This window comes from Mus caroli, unplaced genomic scaffold (genome assembly GCF_978045245.1).
Source record: "Mus caroli unplaced genomic scaffold, Mus_caroli_1 scaffold_12, whole genome shotgun sequence".
Taxonomy (NCBI): domain Eukaryota; kingdom Metazoa; phylum Chordata; class Mammalia; order Rodentia; family Muridae; genus Mus; species Mus caroli.
The window spans coordinates 75,318,553-75,335,763 of record NW_028227267.1 but is presented as its reverse complement, the minus strand read 5'-3'; the positions used below and the strand labels follow the sequence as shown (position 1 = coordinate 75,335,763).

Below are 17,211 nucleotides of genomic sequence, written 5' to 3'. Positions count from 1 at the left end.
AGTCTGGTCCACATAGCAAATAACAGGACAGCCTTGGCCACACAGTGAGACCCTGTCTGAAAAAAAGGAAAAGGATGAGGGAGAGGAAGAGGGGGAAGAAGGAAGCTTATTATTATTTCGTTTCTGAGATAGGGTCTTTTTTTTTCCAATTTTTATTAGGTATTTTCTTCATTTATATTTCAAATGCTATCCCGAAAGTCCCCCATACCCCCTCCCCACACTCCCCTACCCACCCACTCCCACTTCTTGTCCCTGGTGTTCCCCTATACTGGGGCATATAAAGTTTGCAAGACCAGGGGGCCTCTCTTTCCACTGATGGCTGACTAGGCCATCTTCTGCTACATATGCAGCTAGAGACAAGAGCTCGGGGGGTAATGGTTAGTTCATATTGTTGTTCTACCTATAGAGTTACAGACCCCTTTAGCTCCTTGGGTACTTTCTCTAACTCCTCCATTGGGGGTCCTGTGTTCCATCCAATAGCTGGCTGTGAGCATCCACTTCTGTGTTTGCCAGGCACTGGCATAGCCTCACAAGAGACAGCTATATCAGGGTCCTTTTAGCAAAATCTTGCTGGCCTATGCAATAGTGTCTGCTTTTGGTAGCTGATTATGGGTCTTACTATGTAGCTCTGACTATTCTGCAACTCACTATGTGGACTAAGCTGGCCTTGAATTCACAGAGAGCCACCTCTGTCTTCTGAATGCTGGGATTAAAGATGTGTGCCACCACATCTGGCCTGTTATTTAAGAGCTGATATGAACTATGCTGTAGCAATTCCAAGTACCAGTCAGGATAGTAGAATTTGTCCCTTATGGGCCTTTTAAATGCATCCATTATGAACAAAAATAAGTTCAATTTAACATGTTATGAGCACTTTTGTGCATATGAGAGGGCAGCAGGGATGCAGGAGGAGCAGTGGCAGAAATACACACTGCATGATTTTTAATTGTTCTCATACTACAGGTTTTAAGTACTGTCGGGCCGCTGGCTCAAACATGTAAATATGTAATTTACTCCACCTCCCTCCCAAGAAAGTGCTGTTTTCTCTAAAAAATGAAGACTAGGTTTAAGAAAAAGAGAAGGATAAAAACAAAGGGGGAAAAGTTTGCAGCTGTGGTTCACCCTGAGAGGAAAGGGTTACATTTTATCAGGAAAAGTAAATGAGTCATTTTCAAGGCCAACTGCGACTGCCTGCTGGAGCAACCTGAAGCACTGTGCTCAGAGCAGAGGAGCCGAGAGCAAGTTTAAAAAGCCTGGCAGGTAATTTGCTCCCGACAGGTGTGCGTTAACAGGGTCACCACCCATCACAAACACCAAAGTCCGACCTTCATCTACTGACTCTTGGACTTTCTCTCTCTTGACCCGTGAATGCAACATCTCCTGAAGAGAGCACCTGTCCTTTACCACCAACAAACAATAACACCATCTCAAACGTTTATTCAAAGTGGCTGACATGAGGTGAGGACTAAATGACAGCCATAGAACTTACAGCAACAAAAGCAAGATCCAGACTTACTCACCTCAGTGATTCCATCTCAGTCAGGTTAGCAGCTGCCCTGGCCTTCTACCAGTTTGTACTTACCTTTTTAGTAACTGACAGCACCTTGTACAAAGGTACCCAGGGTCCAAGGCACAAATGAGCCGATGGTGGCAGCAGCCCCCAAGTGCAGAAACCAACCATTGCCAGCCTTTACCTGCATCCCTGATAATGATGGGAGGTGGCAAACTGGACCCCTATCCTCCCTCCTCCAATCCAATGTTTCTCCTTTCTCGTCTTTCTTTCTGTTTTCAGCACATGCCTGGGTATATTTAACTTTGTGCTATGACTGTAATGAGAAACAGACATCTGCAAACCAACCCAGCAATGCTTATGTGGGGTCCACAATCATATTTTGTGGGGCTGTTAAGAGGACATTAGTTCTAAATTATATATAATTGCTATCTGGATCCACCAAGTCACCAGCCGTGTCTCTCACAGAGTGCTTGATGCCTCAGGATTACTGTAATCCCTCTGATTTTATATCAGTGCAGGGGTTTGAAAAGACCAAAGGAATCAATGGACATACCATGTGATACGGCGATGTCACAGATTAAATTGACTTCATCCAATGGAAACTTCCAAGACGTACACTCTTCCGTAAAGCTTAGGAATCTCGCTTCATGTTTTTCTATTGGGTACTTTTCCATGTTCACAAGTACTGGGCCCTATAACAAAGCCATGGTCTTAGTCAAGGCCTTGGGTAGTCACTAAAACAGCTGTTCCAGAATACAGTATCTCACGATCTAATATCTTGACATACTCGACTTTGTCGTTTGGCATGGCACCTAAAACTATGGTAATACCATATGCTTACCTTCATGAGTGCTTTCTCATGCTGGGGCTCATGACATTTCTCTTTCATTTGCTTTAATGAAGTCTACCATGTCTAAAGCACTATAAGATTTCTTATGACTACATTTCTTCCTAAACCAAGAACCCACTTTGACCTCTGAATAGAAGAAGACCCAGAGTAGCTCAAGCCAGCAAAATAGCATACGTTATTAATCCAGGACTAGTATATGTCCATTGTGAAGAAAGAGTGTGAAATCATTATATTGAAATGTAATGGCTAAAGTGGATCCAGTGCTACTTATAAAAGGTGGAATGTTTCATATATAGTTAAATGATTATTCAACATAGGCAAAGGAACTAACTTAATAATATTGTGCGTATCAGTTCTGGGTAGCTAGCTATGACTTCCTGGGAGAATTCTATTATACAACTAAGTTTTCAATGACTTGTATACCCCACAGTCCTTAATTAATCAAGATATTTGGGCTAGATATTGGTGTGCATGTCCCAATCTATCTAGATTGTAACTAGGGGACTGAAGAGTCAAACTGTATTCCTCTTAAAACCTTGAAAAAACATTTCTGGAAGAGACTTAGGTGCTCTGATCACTCTTAGGTGACATTAGGGGGTTAGGGCAGAGGAAGGGACAGCTCTGACAAGAGTCTCTGACAAATGAGAAGAGTCTGTGCTCCTGAAAGGACTGACAGACTAGGCCAGATTTTTCTAAATACAACTTTAGTGGAAGAAAACACCCTTTCGTTTGTGTTCTGCCATAACTGGTTGTTCGGTTACAGTGACAGAATTTTGCTGTTACAACAGCATCTTTATAGACTACAACATCTAACATATATACTTTCTGGCCATTTACAGGGAAGGTCGGCTGACTCTTCTGTCCATGTTGATCCCAGCAGTGGGGATAGTAGCAGACAGACAAAGATGTATTTTAGAACATTGACTTCAGTGTGGTCCCTGACTAGTGTTCTTAACCACCCAGAGGGGAACTCTTTCTACCTGAAATGCTTAGAATGATTTTTTTATGATAACTAATGACAAATGACCCTTTCCTTTTCTCAGGAAGACAACGTCAACAAAGTATGAGTAAAAATGGAAAAAGGAAGACAATTTCATCTTTTTAGCATATATAAAGTAAAGATAAATATCAGAGAGTAACTCTATAAGGAAAATAAACAATACACCCAATTGATTGTCCTGAAACACAAGATTGGCTGTTAGAAATTCTGCTTGGCCGATAGCAACTGCCCAGATTGAGTTCCTTGGAGGTCAGATTGAACTTTAAGTTGGCACAGAAGCTAAAGAGCCAACCAACCAGTGAGTCATTCCTCAGACTGTATGGACTGCATCAACAGAGGATTCAGAAACTTTCTTAGACTCAGTGTTAAGAGGAAACCATAAGGGTAACAACCTTTATGTCAACGTGATTTGTTTCAGCTGGACACAAGACCTTCTGCATTCCATTTCCCGTCTGACCAACTATCCAGTAGCCCATGAATGTCTTCTCTGGCAGAGGAAACCTGTCAAAGATGATTTGAAAGAGTGAGCATTTTTTCCCCATTATCAAGTGTTTGATGAAACACCATGACCAAAGCAACTTGGGGAGAAAAGGGTTTATTTGGCTTATACTTCCATATCACTGTTCATCATCAAAGGAAGTTGGGAAGGGAACTCAAACAGGACAGGAATCTGAAGGCAGAAGTTGATACAGAGGCCATGGAAGGGTACTGCCAGGATCACCCATCAAAGGATGGCCTTACTCACAATGTTCTGGGCCCTTTTCCATTAATGTCTAATTTTAATGCCCTACAGGCTTGCCTACAGCTTGATCTTATGGAGGCCATTTCTCAACTGAGGTCCCCTCCTCTCAGATGACTTTAGCTTGCATCAAGTTGGCATAAAAGCAGCCAGCAGGAAACACGTTCTGCCACCTATCACCAGGAGCACAATGCACAGGAAGAATGCTTTGTATGGCTCCATAAGTCACTTAGAATGCAGTCTATAACATCGTGTTTAGAATGTACATTAGGATGAAAGACACTGCACTTTAGACAATCAGAAAATAAGACCCTGTTCACCTTAATGGCGACTACTCTTTTTTTTCTTTTTTAAAAATATTTTTATTAGGTATTTTCCTCATTTACATTTCCAATGTTATCCCAAAAGTTCCCCATACCCTCCCCCCCCCCACTCCCCTACCCACCCACTCCCACTTTTTAGCCCTGGCGTTCCACTGTACTGGGGCATATAAACTTTGCAAGTCCAATGGGCCTCTCTTTCCAGTGATGGCCGACTAGGCCATCTTTTGATACATATGCAGCTAGAGTCAAGAGCTCTCTTGTGAGACGATGCCAGGGCCTAGCAAACACAGAAGTGGATGCTCACAGTCAGCTATTGGATGGATCACAGGGCCCCCAATGGAGGATCTAGAGAAAGTACCCAAGAAGCTAAAGGGATCTGCGACTACTCCTAAGGTGAAACATTTTCCACTAGAGTTGATACAATGTGTAGTAACTTTACATGTGGATTCCTGGTAGAGTATTCCTAGGCTTAAAGGAAACTGGAGCAATTCATTTTCATTTTCAATCTGTTCTTTTACATTTTGATCAAGTAGTAACCAAGGTACATTAGCTTTAGACCTTTGTTGGAAGGTCATAGAGAACAAAGCCCACAGACTGTACTTTGGCGATTAATATGTAAAATATATACAGACATATTCACATAAATGTGTTACCTAGTGCTAAATATACCCTTGTAACCAGTAATTAAGACCAGGACCCAGAACCCCCTGGAGACCACATTTCACTGCTAACTAGGAAGCTACTACCCTGACTGCTGACAGAATTGCTTCCTATTTGATTTATTTGATTATTACACATTTTTTTTTGTTTGTTTTGAGACGGGATGTCACTATGTAGATTAGCTTGGCCTTGAAATGGCTCCCTCAGTCTTCCAAGTGTTAACACCATAGCCATGTGACACTCTGCCCTGCTAGATCAATTTTTATTTCTTTTTTTGAGACAGGATCTTATGTATAGCCCTGGTTGGCCTAGAAGACACTATGTAAAACCAGGCTTGCCCCAAACTTGTGGCATTCCTTCTACCTCTGCCTCCCAAGTGCTAGACTTACAGGCATGCAATACAGCATCTGGCTTAAGCATTTTTTGTTGTTGTTGTTATTGTTGTTTTTCGAGACAGGGTTTCTCTGTGTAGCCCTGGCTGTCCTGGAACTCACTCTGTAGACCAGGCTGGCCTCGAGCTCAGAAATCCTCCTGCCTCTGCCTCCCGAGTGCTGGGATTAAAGGCGTGTGCCACCACTGCCCAGCTGCTTAAGCAGTTTTTAAGTGAAGCAATTTCTATACTAAAGCAAATATGGCAGCAATAAAGGATAAAATGTCAGGCAAACCTGAGAATAAAACTTCTACTTCCTAATCATAAACCTTTCTACTTGAATCTTTACCAAGTGGGTCCAAGGATCTGTCATTTCCATTTAACCATATTTCATATTCATCACATGGTCCAACAACAAGAGTCAGAGTTCAAAGTTCTCTATGTGGCCAAAAAAATCAAAATATGTTTACACTGAGTATGGTGATCGTTCACACAGTACATATGTGTACTGCCAAGTTATTTTGTTTTTAGTAAAGTTATAGTCTGATATGCATTTCCATGAGCTTAGTAAAACTGTAAAGCTTTGATCACTCTTTGTATAAGGAACTAAATGCTCTGGTTGAGTACACTTTTTGACCTGGTGAAACCTGGGAGGAAGAAAGGGACCTTATAATGAGTGTCTTCTAAGGCATAGGACCCTGTGCCATATCTTGCTTAAAAAGACACATTGCAATATGTTATCTAAAATATATTTTAGGGAACTGAGATACACAGAAGTTAAGAAGAGCGCATGCTGTTCTTACAAAGGACCAGAGTTATATTCCCACCTTTCTTTGTAATCACCTCTAACTTCAGCTCTACGGGATACAATGCCCTTTTTGGTCTCCATGGCCACTGCCTCCTCATATAAATCAATAAGAATATTCAGATAAATCTGAACAAATTAATAAAATACATTTTAAGTACCCAGGCCACGACCTTGATTGAGAGTAGGAGGTGGCTGGGGCCATGCTGAACTAGAAGACGATGTTGTGTTCTTTTAAATAAAGTAATAAAAAGTGTTTCTATGTGAACAGGGCAGATCTCCGAGAGTGGGCTCTTCCTTGCTCTCCTAGTCTGGGGAACAAACTGTATTCTTCAATTGTTCTCCCAAGTTTACTGTTCTCCAAATACGGAAGGAGAAACACAAGGAGATTCATTAATTTCTTTCTTAGCACAGTATTGGTGAATGTAAAGGTATCTGGGACTCGGTCCTGGTTCTTTGCTAACTACCTATGCAAAATTGTAACGAGTGCCAGCTAATATCTCAGTATTAATGTTTCCACTTCTAAAGAAAGGACTGATCTTAAGGTCTAATGGCTTGGAGAGTCTGTGATAACCATAGAAGCCAGAGCCAGAAGTGACAGAACAGTGTAAAGGGCTTGTATTACTTTGGTGCTCTTGACTGAAATTGATCAATCAGAATGATATCTGTACCTATCAATCAGATGGGTTCCTTGGTCAATAGGCATGCTTAAGAGGCTCTAAATAATCCCATTTGTTTGAGGTCAAAGTTTTCACTTCTTGATCTAGTTACAGGTAGAGAACTGCTTAATAAAATAGCCATTTGTTGATAAGCCAGCATAAGAAATGCATCCAGGTCTGGGGATACATCTCAGTTGCAGAGGCTTGCCTAACACGAGCAAGGTTCTTGGCTTGATACCCAGCACTTAAAAAACAACACCACCAATGTATTCACTGATAATTTTATAAATAATATTAAAATGCCAAGTAAGAAAAAAAATCCATCCATTTGAGAAAGGTAACCTTTCTCAGATTCTATGGCCAATGCCAGGGATGTGCATAAATCTGCTTAGAAGATGCCAACTCATTCTAAGTAACAGTCATGGAACTTACAACCCGACTAGCTATCTGAAGAACCAGCCTTGGCTGTCTGACTGGCAGAGTATGGGGTGGTCCATTAGATACCCCACACAGACTGCACCCAGAACCACACAACCACAGTGTTCTTCTACTGGCAATGTCAACAGTGCTGAAGGATGCACTGGCAGGTGGCCTGGGGTTTTGAGTGCGCGTTCGCACACACATATACACACACACACACACACACACACCATCCTGTTCCCTGATTGCTCCTGGACCCTGCAATAGTTGGGAAACCATAGCTCCCCATTTCATTTCCCATGAAGGCTCCCAAAAGCTGTGTGTGTGTGTGTGTGTGTGAGAGAGACCATTCTTAACTTTCATCCTTTCAGTGTTAGCAGTCAGAGGAGAAAGGAAGCATTGTTTGGGGTATGAACAAGTTCTGGAATAATCAACAAAAAAATGGTGGCTACAGAATGGGTTGGGGAGTTGGGGGACGGTTACCCTGGTAAGCAGTTAGCAAAACGGCCTTCTTTTCCACTTTACTGAAATGTGGCATCCCACTCTGACCAGATTTAAGTTTTTATGTTTGATTTGATTGACACAACAACAGCATTTTCCATGATTTTAAGATTATGTCACTGTGCTGTTGTTGAACTGTGTTAATGTCCTGGCTGGAATGATGTCTGGGTTTGATTTTAAGGGGGGAGGAGCGTGAACTCAGGGGCTATAAATAGAACTGCTTTTTATTTTCAGTGTCATTCATGAATTTATGTGTTTTAAAACAATGATGTATTTTAGTGCATGTGCTGTGCTGGTTCCTAATCCCTCGTGGAAGCAGTGACAGAGCTCTGAGTAAAAGAAAGGTGCATATCAGAGTTATGACTTGGGTCAAATTATAGTACTTGGAGCATTAGAGAAAGGACACGGACAAGCCATAACACGACGCATATGGCCAGCAAAGTTAGGTAACATCATGTGAAGGACATGTGAGAGCTGTCTCAGAAAAACTTCCAAAAGGGGGGTGGGGTGGGCTTTTAAAGCACATGTTCTGGCAAATTTCTGCCTCCTCTGAACCTCTGCCAACACTATTTCTGGAGTCTGAGAGAAAACACATGAAGATTTGGATCTTTCTAGGGCCATTATGCAATTGGAAGTTGTTGGCCCACCTATTATCAACAATTCCTAAGACATTTCCTTACCACAAGAACTACGAATGTTTATGGGGATAATGGAACACTTCAGGGTAGTTCCACCAACCCAGAAACTCAACAACTACTACCATCTTTGAGAAGAAAGAGAGCGTCTCTAATTTTCCTGGCCTCCCTCACTCCTACCATCTTAAGATCCAACAGTGAGTTCACTGCACTCTCACAGACCACTCCTGACCAACACTTCCCGCTCTTTCTCTTTTTGCTCCAGGCTACCCTGTAACTCAGCCTTAGCTCAAACTACTTTTTGCTATTCCCTGAACATGTGAATTTTAATGCCTCCTCAAGGCCATTTCCATTCATTCTGCTGCAGCCTCTCCAATGAGCTATCTCTCCATCTTCCTTTGAGATCGGGTAACATGGAGCTTATCACAGAGCAAAGGATGACCTTGAATCCCAATCTTACTGCCTCTACGTCCCAAGTGTTGGGATTGCTGCGTGCACCACCACACTCATCTTGGAGATCCTTTTTTTTTAAGCCATATTATTTGCCTTTGAGTCCCTCCTCAAATTTCATTCTCGGAAAAGAAAATCAACCTTTTGCCCTTCAGGGTTTCCATACAAATTTACACATATGAAACTCTGAAAAGTCTTATAGAGTTGGTAACTTTCCAATTTAACAGAGTAGAGAGAACACCACTTTCGAGAGAATAGATTAGAAATGAGTCTATGAAATCTTTTTTTTTTTATTATTATTTTTTACTTAATAAAATAAAAACTCAGCACAAGGTTAAGCATGGTGGCATGTGCCTACAATTTCACACTTCGGAAGTTAAGGCAGAAGCCTGAGCTAGTATAGACTACCTAGAGTCTATCCTAGAGTCTTCCAGAGAAGCATGGGCTATATTGTAAGCCCCCCCCCCCATATACCCTTACACACACCAGCCACATGCTTAACAGAGAAAGAAAGCCCAATTTAAACACAAAATATCAGTGATGGGCACTACTACAAATGCCCAGTAATATCCTCCTTTGCCAAGAACTTTTTCTTTCTTTCTTTTTTTATTAGATATTTTCTTCATTTACATTTCAAATGCTATCCCGAAAGTCCCCTATACCACCCCCCACCCCACCCTGCTTCCCAAACCACCCACTCCCACTTCCTGGCCTTGGCATTCCCTTGTACTGGGGCATATGATCTTCACAAGACCAAGGGCATCCTCTGCTACATATGCAACTAGAGACACAGTTCTGGGGGGTACTGGTTAGTTCATATTGTTGATCCTCCTATAGGGTTGCAGACCCCTTTAGCTCCTTGGTTACTTTCTCTAGCTCCTCCATTAGGGACCCTGTGTTCCATCCAATAGATGACTGTGAGTATCCACTTCTCTCCTTCCCCACAGCTCACAAGTCCCTGGCAACTTTACATTGTTTTGCTGAACACAGTATGTATGCGAGTATGCTTTTGTATTTTCTTCTGTATTTCTGACTCTACATTTAGTTGTTAGTTTCATTTACGAAATGTACCTCTGCCACCCAGAGCCTGCTGAGGTCACCGAGAAATGCTGTCATCTGGATTCGCAAGATGGGAAGATTGGGTAGAGCTGCTATTTTTGGCCCACACTTCCTAACACACCTCCTCCTCTCCAGAATGACCCTGCAGTGTCAGGGCAGCTGTCCTGCCTTCCAGCCAAAGCAGATGCTGACAGCTTGAGCCATGGTCTCTGGCTGTCTCTCTCAGAGGCTGCCACCAGGCTACAGGTCTGGAGGCTGGCTTTAAACTTTCCTTCATCTTTTTTTCAATTCCCCCTGGAAAGAAAATGCCTTCCTTTCCTCTGTCATCTGCTCTAGCAACTACATCTTAGTGGTTCCAAATCTTGTGTTCTTTCCTAATCATCTCCGAGAATGCTTGGGAGTGAAACTCCAGGCACTGTCACTGGCAATGTAGAAACATCGTGAATTTCCCACAGGACAGAGCCACAGAGGGACAACCCGCCTGAGAATAAAGCAATTGGAAGTAACACATCAATAGCACATGTTTCTGATTTAGTTAATTGGTGATTCATTGAGTAGGGTTCAGGCTTTATTTAATTAGTAAGGGTTCATTTAGGGTCCACTGATTGCCTCCTTCTCTCAATGTTGTCTTCTCTTTCCCAGTTTGCCACAGATAACTAGGCCCTCCTTCATCCACAGGGATGCCCGTCGCTGCTTCCCACCGAGCCTTCCTATGCTCAGGTTTGCTGCCGTGCACCTCCTCACTTTTGGACAATGAAAAGCGCCCTTTTCTGCCACGCAGGTCATTCTGACTCTTCTGCCCAGCCTTACCCCCCATCCATCACCTCACCCTGCCACTCACAAAGTACTTGTACCTCAAAATACACCCGAATTTTTGGGCCCATTGGGGTAAAGGTTCTTGCGCGTGACCTGCCTTTGATCCCCAGGACCCACTTGGTTGAAGGAGAAAACTGAATCACACCAGCACACTCTCCTCGGCCTCCACGCACACTCTCCAGCAGGTTTATGGGAAATAAAATGTCATTTTAAAACTGTTGAAATTTCTCTGCTTGAGTTGCCCTCCGTCCTGGATGTATCCAGGCACACAGAAGAATTCTGCACAGCTCTGGCTTCCTTACCCTCATGGGCTTGCCCCATTTTCCCACTGGCAGACATCAACAGCAGGACACACACCACTTTTTCTTGACCACTTTCTCGGTCACTGTGACCTACTTAAGACCACACTGAGTCCTCCTCGCCTTTGAAGCTCTTGCTCTCACATGGTGTCCCCCCACCCTCACCCCAGCAGCACATGGAAAATGTCTGTTTAATGAGTGAATGAATGGTTGGTATTTTGGACCAATTTGTTTCCTCTTCTTCGAAGGGGCAAATCTTCCCCGATGTGTTCTGACTACTATGTTTCTTTCGCTGAGAAGGATCTCAGCAAAGGGTGCAGCCTACGTGCATGCAAGTGTGAAAGTGGCCTCAGCGGGCTTCTATAAGGGGCATTCTGTAGGACTAGGTGGCATGAGTTTATAAAACCTCACCTACCAAAGCTTTAAGGATTAAGGATAATGATGTGAGACTGCTTAAGACCGATACATCTCAAAACTTCTCTGTAGGCAGGGCACATTTAACTATTTTCCCCCATTCCAATCAAGAATCAAACCAAACAGCTGTGCAGCTACCCTTACACTACAGCAAGAGAATACAAAGCCAAGTCTGTGGAAACGCAACTGGCTATCGTGCTGGAATGAGTGACAGTGTGCGCTCTGCCATAAGTGGAGCATCCTTATCCGTACCCTCAACCTCTCACCCCACCAAAACTCAGACACGCCCCAAAAGAAGAGGTGAGAAGGAGGTAAAAGTCAAAAGATGTGGAGGGGTGCTATGCAATGCTGTCATCTGGACTTGACATAGCCGTTGTACCTATGACATTGTAGCTATGGTTACCCGCCCAAGATCAAGCCAGCCAAAATTCCAGTGTGGATGGGGTAGGAGCTCACAAGGCCCCACCACACCCAAGGAGCAATTAGGAGCAAAGGGGAAAATTTTTTCTTCTGTAGCTACTGATAGGTTGCCCATTTATAAACGTGGACAACATCGACTGGATTTAATGCGTTCTTTGAAAAGAAGAGAGACAGCTGGATGTAGTGGTATTATACCTTCAATCCCAGCAGTCAAAAGGTAGATACAAGCAGATCTTTCTGAGTCTGAAGCCAGCCTGGTCTACATAGTGAGCTTGGCCAGGGCTAAATAGTGAGCTCCTATCTGTTAGGGGCAGATGAAGTTATGAATGTGTGCTAGAGGGACTTGGGGGAAGCTAATGGAGAAAATGAGGGTAGATATGATCATATTTCATTGCTTGAAGTTCTCAAAGAATGAAACATTTTAGACCTCCCACATTCAACTTCTCTACCCAGTCAGATCCTATACATTCTTCTCTAGGGTCTAGAAGGAAATAGGAAAAAAAAAAATCACATGGAACCACAAAAGACTTCACATAGCCAACACAATCCTAAGAAGAAAGACAACACTGGAGGGATTACTCCCTCCGACTACTGCAGAGCCACAGCAATGAAAATACAGGCGCAGAATCAGACATGCAGGCAAATGGAACAAGACTGGAGACCCCCACATGGTCCACATAGTTGCAGCCATTTAGTATTTGACAAAAATGCCAAAAATAAACACTGGAAAACAACGAACCTCCAACCAATGGTGCTGGAAAAACTGGCTGTCCACGTGCAGAAGAAGAAAACTGGACCTTTATCTATTGCTTTGAGCAAAACCTGAGTGTCTCAACAACCTAAACGTGAAGCCTGAACCACCACAAAAGCTGGAAGAGGACACAGGCAGCATCCCACACGACAAAGGTGTGGGGATGCCTAACAAGTGGGACTTCATGAAACTACAAAGCTGCTGCACATCTAAGGATACAACCTAGAGAAGAGGAAGCCCGAAGATGCCAGAGAATCTCTATTGGCTATATATATGACAGAGGACAAATATCTGGAATATATAGAAAGAGGTAAAAAACATAACAAAATAAACTAAGCAGTTGATTCATTAAAAAAAAATGTGCCTAGGATCTTATAAGAAGAAAAAAATGGATAAGAAATAGCTAAAAAATGTCCCTTTTCTGTAGCCATTAGGGAAATTTCTTTGAATAACTTTGAAATTTCATTGTAGAAGGAGTATGGTTGAATGCCCTATCCTGCTATTTATTAGCTATATCATTTCTTACATTATTCAAGGAACTAAGCCCTGGTTCCTTAATGTGTAAGACAAACCCCAACACACATGTACATGTAGTAGAATAAGGGAGTTGATATTTGTTGACACATATACATGTAGTAGAATAAGGGAGTTGATATTTGTTGACACATATATGTAGTAGAATAAGGGAGTTGATATTTGTAATGCTCTTAGGGAATGTGGTCAGGAGTTGAAAGATACCAACTTCTATAATTTTTGATGCTTTAAAGATGTGTTGTATGGGGTTAGGGTGGGGGTAGCTCAGTGGCAGACCATGTGTTCTGTATGCAAGCGGCCTTGGGTTCAGGCGCTGGGTGTTGGGGGTGGTGTTGGGAGCATTCTGTGTATCCCCAGATGACATTTTTGGGTTGATGCGTACCAACTGCAAACCTATTGTACTGAAATACCAGAGTGCCTGCTGACTTGATCTCTCATCTGCCACAGACGAATGTGAAGTATTCTGTCGTCAGAGGAGGTGTTGGATTTTGACAAATGCTTTATTGTAATAGAAGCAAAAGTCCCAAGAAAGAGCAATTTATAAATAGATTTTTACTTAACTTTTAAGATAAAAGAAAAAAGAAAAATTCCAGTGTCAACACAGTGGATGCTCAAAAACTAGAATGCAGAAGTGATATATATATTTTCTAAAACTAAAAAAATACAGTACAGAAAGCCTCTCCCAGGGAAGGGTAGATACCATTGTATTTTAAGTTGTTTGAAGTGTAGACCATCAAAAACTCCTAATAAAACCATGGGTTAATATACTTCCCTAACTCATCAATTCAGTGCTATTTTATTTAGCATAAAAGTGAAATTTTATAACATTTTAAATTAAATGGTGGGAGAATGCCTAGCAATAAGACATTCGAGTAGCAATTGCCAGGCTCTAATAAGGCTCCGCCACTGGCAGCGGACACTTCTACAGCGCAGTCACCCTGATCAGTTGGTTTTAGATGTGCAAGCTGTCTACTGAGAACATTTGTATATGTCTGGAACCATAAGGGCATTTAGCCATATCCATGAGGCCACAAAGCACTGACTGACCTAACAGGGTTCCTTTTTCTTTTGAGAGACCGTCACAAGGCTTACAAATCTGTTCACGGTAGTTGGATTAAGTGTCTTAAGCTTAAAATCCAAGGAAGGAAGGAAATGGAGCAAAAAGAGAAGTCGGAAAGAAGTGTTATACGGAGTTAGATCTCTCAATCTAGCTATTTTTATTTTTGAGAATGAAGCATTTTACAAAGAATGCCTTTTAGGAACAAGTGCACTCCTAAGAGAAAAGCCTCAGGAAGATAAAATGGCTGGAAACAACACCGATTCCTCAGTATCATGACACAGCACATAGGACTGTAAAAGGTCCCTGGGATTTATCATCAGGCATTCCTGGGAGTGGGTGACATGGCTCAGTTGGTAAAGTGATATCCCAGCTTCACATGAAACAGGCAAAGTGACACATGCTCAAGGTGACACATGACTCAGTGCTCAGAGGTTAGTCTGGAGTATAAGAGAACGAGACTCACAAAAATCAAACAAACAAAAAACAAAACCAACTTCCAAACAGTAGGGTAGAATGTACTGGAGTCTCTGGTTTCTTGGTATTTTGTTTACAAACTAGCAAATAAGAAAAGTGGCTTAAGAAAAAATGAAGAGGTACTGGAGGAGAAATCAAGTCAAGGGCAATGAATCTGAAGCAAAAAGAGTGGCCACTTATGTGGGTTCAGGGTTGTGTATCACAGGCAGGGCAAGAAGCAGAGGCAGCCCTGTTTATCCATTTCACAAGGACCATGGTCAGTGAGAGTTCATCTTGTGTTCCACGTGAGGAGACAGAGATGTTGGAGATTATCATTCAGTCTTATTCTAAGAGCATCCATCATTTCACAGGGAAACCTTAAAAACACCTGTGTGAGGACATGGTGCAGTATATGTCATAGACAATGATGCTTCCAAGTAGAATAACAAAACCACACGTTTCTTTGCTTTTATTTAGTAAGGTCTTCTTTAAACAAACAAAAATTTTTTTCAGTCTCTAATAACTGTCTCAGAAGTTGCCAATAATATTGTTTATATTGTCACTGGAGTTGGAGCACACACAACATGTGGGTGCAGACACACACAGACACATAGACACACACACACACACACACACACACACACACAGCAACTCTGTCCCTGTTTTCAAAGAGTCTCTGTCTCAAGTTCCTTATTTACAAATGCAGTTTTATGCACAGTGTGTATGTATGCATGTGCAAGTGTCTAACAGGTTTACTCTGAGAATTGTTTTAGCTGGTGCAGCGCACACTGCCTGGGGAGCACGTGGCACCTGTCACCTACCATGCTTCTGCTGCCACCATCTAATGCTTGCATTATCATTATCTCATTAGTGTGACAATGAAATGCTATAATCACAGCATCCTCAAGCATCTGCATTTTATTTTAGATGTATGAAATGACAGCTCTTTGGTTTTAATTGCTGTTTAGTATAAAATAGTGTATGTCATTTAAAGTGGAGGTTGAAAAAAAATGCTCTCCTTTTAAAATACATCTCCAACATGACGAACTTCATAAATTATCCTAAAATTGACCTTTTAATTTGGAAGCACTGATATCCTAGCAAACCGTTTACTCTTCAGAGGAACTTCAGAATAAGAGCTCAGTTGAACAAACATGCAATCTATGCTAAGGAGATGTGTAACTGTATGCATAGGTACCCGTGTTTATAGTACATGGTGTACATGCTTTTCTTTGGATGTTTAGAACTAGTTCTATCATGTATGTAATATATACTTATCTATATAAATTAAATGGCGCCATATACATACAATACATATAAAAACAATAGCATTTAAAACTAAAGCAATTAGTTTCAACCCAAATGTCCCCATGTCTGCCATGACACTACAGCATGCAGATCTGTATGGCTCCATATGGCACACACCACTGATAATTCTGACTAGTTATTTAGCCACTGAACAAAAACGTAATGAAATTTATACTCCCTCTAAAGCACATTTCTAATTGGAAGTCATTTCTGCCAGTATGCCTGTTTTGATAGCATTTATCATTTCTTTGACATGTCCTTTCTCATGTAGTGGAAATTACAAAAGGGATAAAACAAAACCAAAACCATCCAGAGAAGGTCCTGGAAGAAAAGGGTAAGGGCAACCCGGAAGTCAGTCCAGATCTGCTGCCAGGATCAGGGAATATGTTTGTGCATCAAGAAGAAGGGCTACTTTGTGATCAAACCACTAAAACAAACAAATAAAACAAAACACCCCCCACTCCAAAGCTAAAGCAGGCCTGCCAGCTTTTATTAAACAAAACAGTAAAGTTCTTCTTATCACGCTGGGCCTGGGAATAGAGACTGTACTATTTAAGAGAGAGAGGAAAAGAGCACTTTTCTCCCTGGTACTTCACCACAGGGCACCACAGTGATAGAGCTTCTCCTCTTCTCTTTAGATTGTGTGGTTCTGGCTGTCCTGGAACTCAGTGTCTAGATAAGGCTGGCCTCCACCTCAGAGATCTAGTCAGAGATCTAGATGCCTCTTTTTCCCAAGGGCTGATATTGAACTCCTGGCTTGACAACACCCCTATTAAACACCTGTCTATGCTCTGACTGGAATTGAGGAAGGACAGATGAACTGCAGATAGGTATCAGTACCATGTAAAACCTCCCTTTGCTCCCATGCCCACTGCATTTCTCTTCTGAGCCTCACCAGGCAGAGGCTAAATCACTTCCCTGCCCTCATCTTCAGTGTAGCTGTGACCGCATGTTCTGAGTCAGTGTGAATTTTGCTCCCACTGAATCAAGATGATGCTTAGTTACGTAACAAGAGAATTAGCAGGTTTCAACAAGAAGGTTCACTTATGGAAAGAAAATATTAAGGTACTTGGTCCATTTTTACCTTTCTCCCTTAGGAATGGGAATCCTCCAGTGGGGGAGAGGCTGGACTGGCCAAGGCCAGAGCTCTCTGGGAAAGCTTGACACCACAA

General features: G+C 42.2%; 1 protein-coding gene across 1 annotated transcript in view; it reads right to left on the bottom strand.

Moving 5' to 3' along the window:
* Positions 1 to 17,211, bottom strand: part of Vwa8 (von Willebrand factor A domain containing 8) — a 360,138-nt gene that overhangs the window by 113,310 nt on the left and 229,617 nt on the right. The window contains exons 27-28 of the mRNA XM_021181216.3: positions 3,756 to 3,864; positions 2,067 to 2,205 (exon numbers count right to left, since the gene is read on the bottom strand). Of these exons, the coding sequence (XP_021036875.1) occupies positions 2,067 to 2,205; positions 3,756 to 3,864 (248 nt within the window). The remainder of the gene's footprint in view (positions 1 to 2,066; positions 2,206 to 3,755; positions 3,865 to 17,211) is intronic.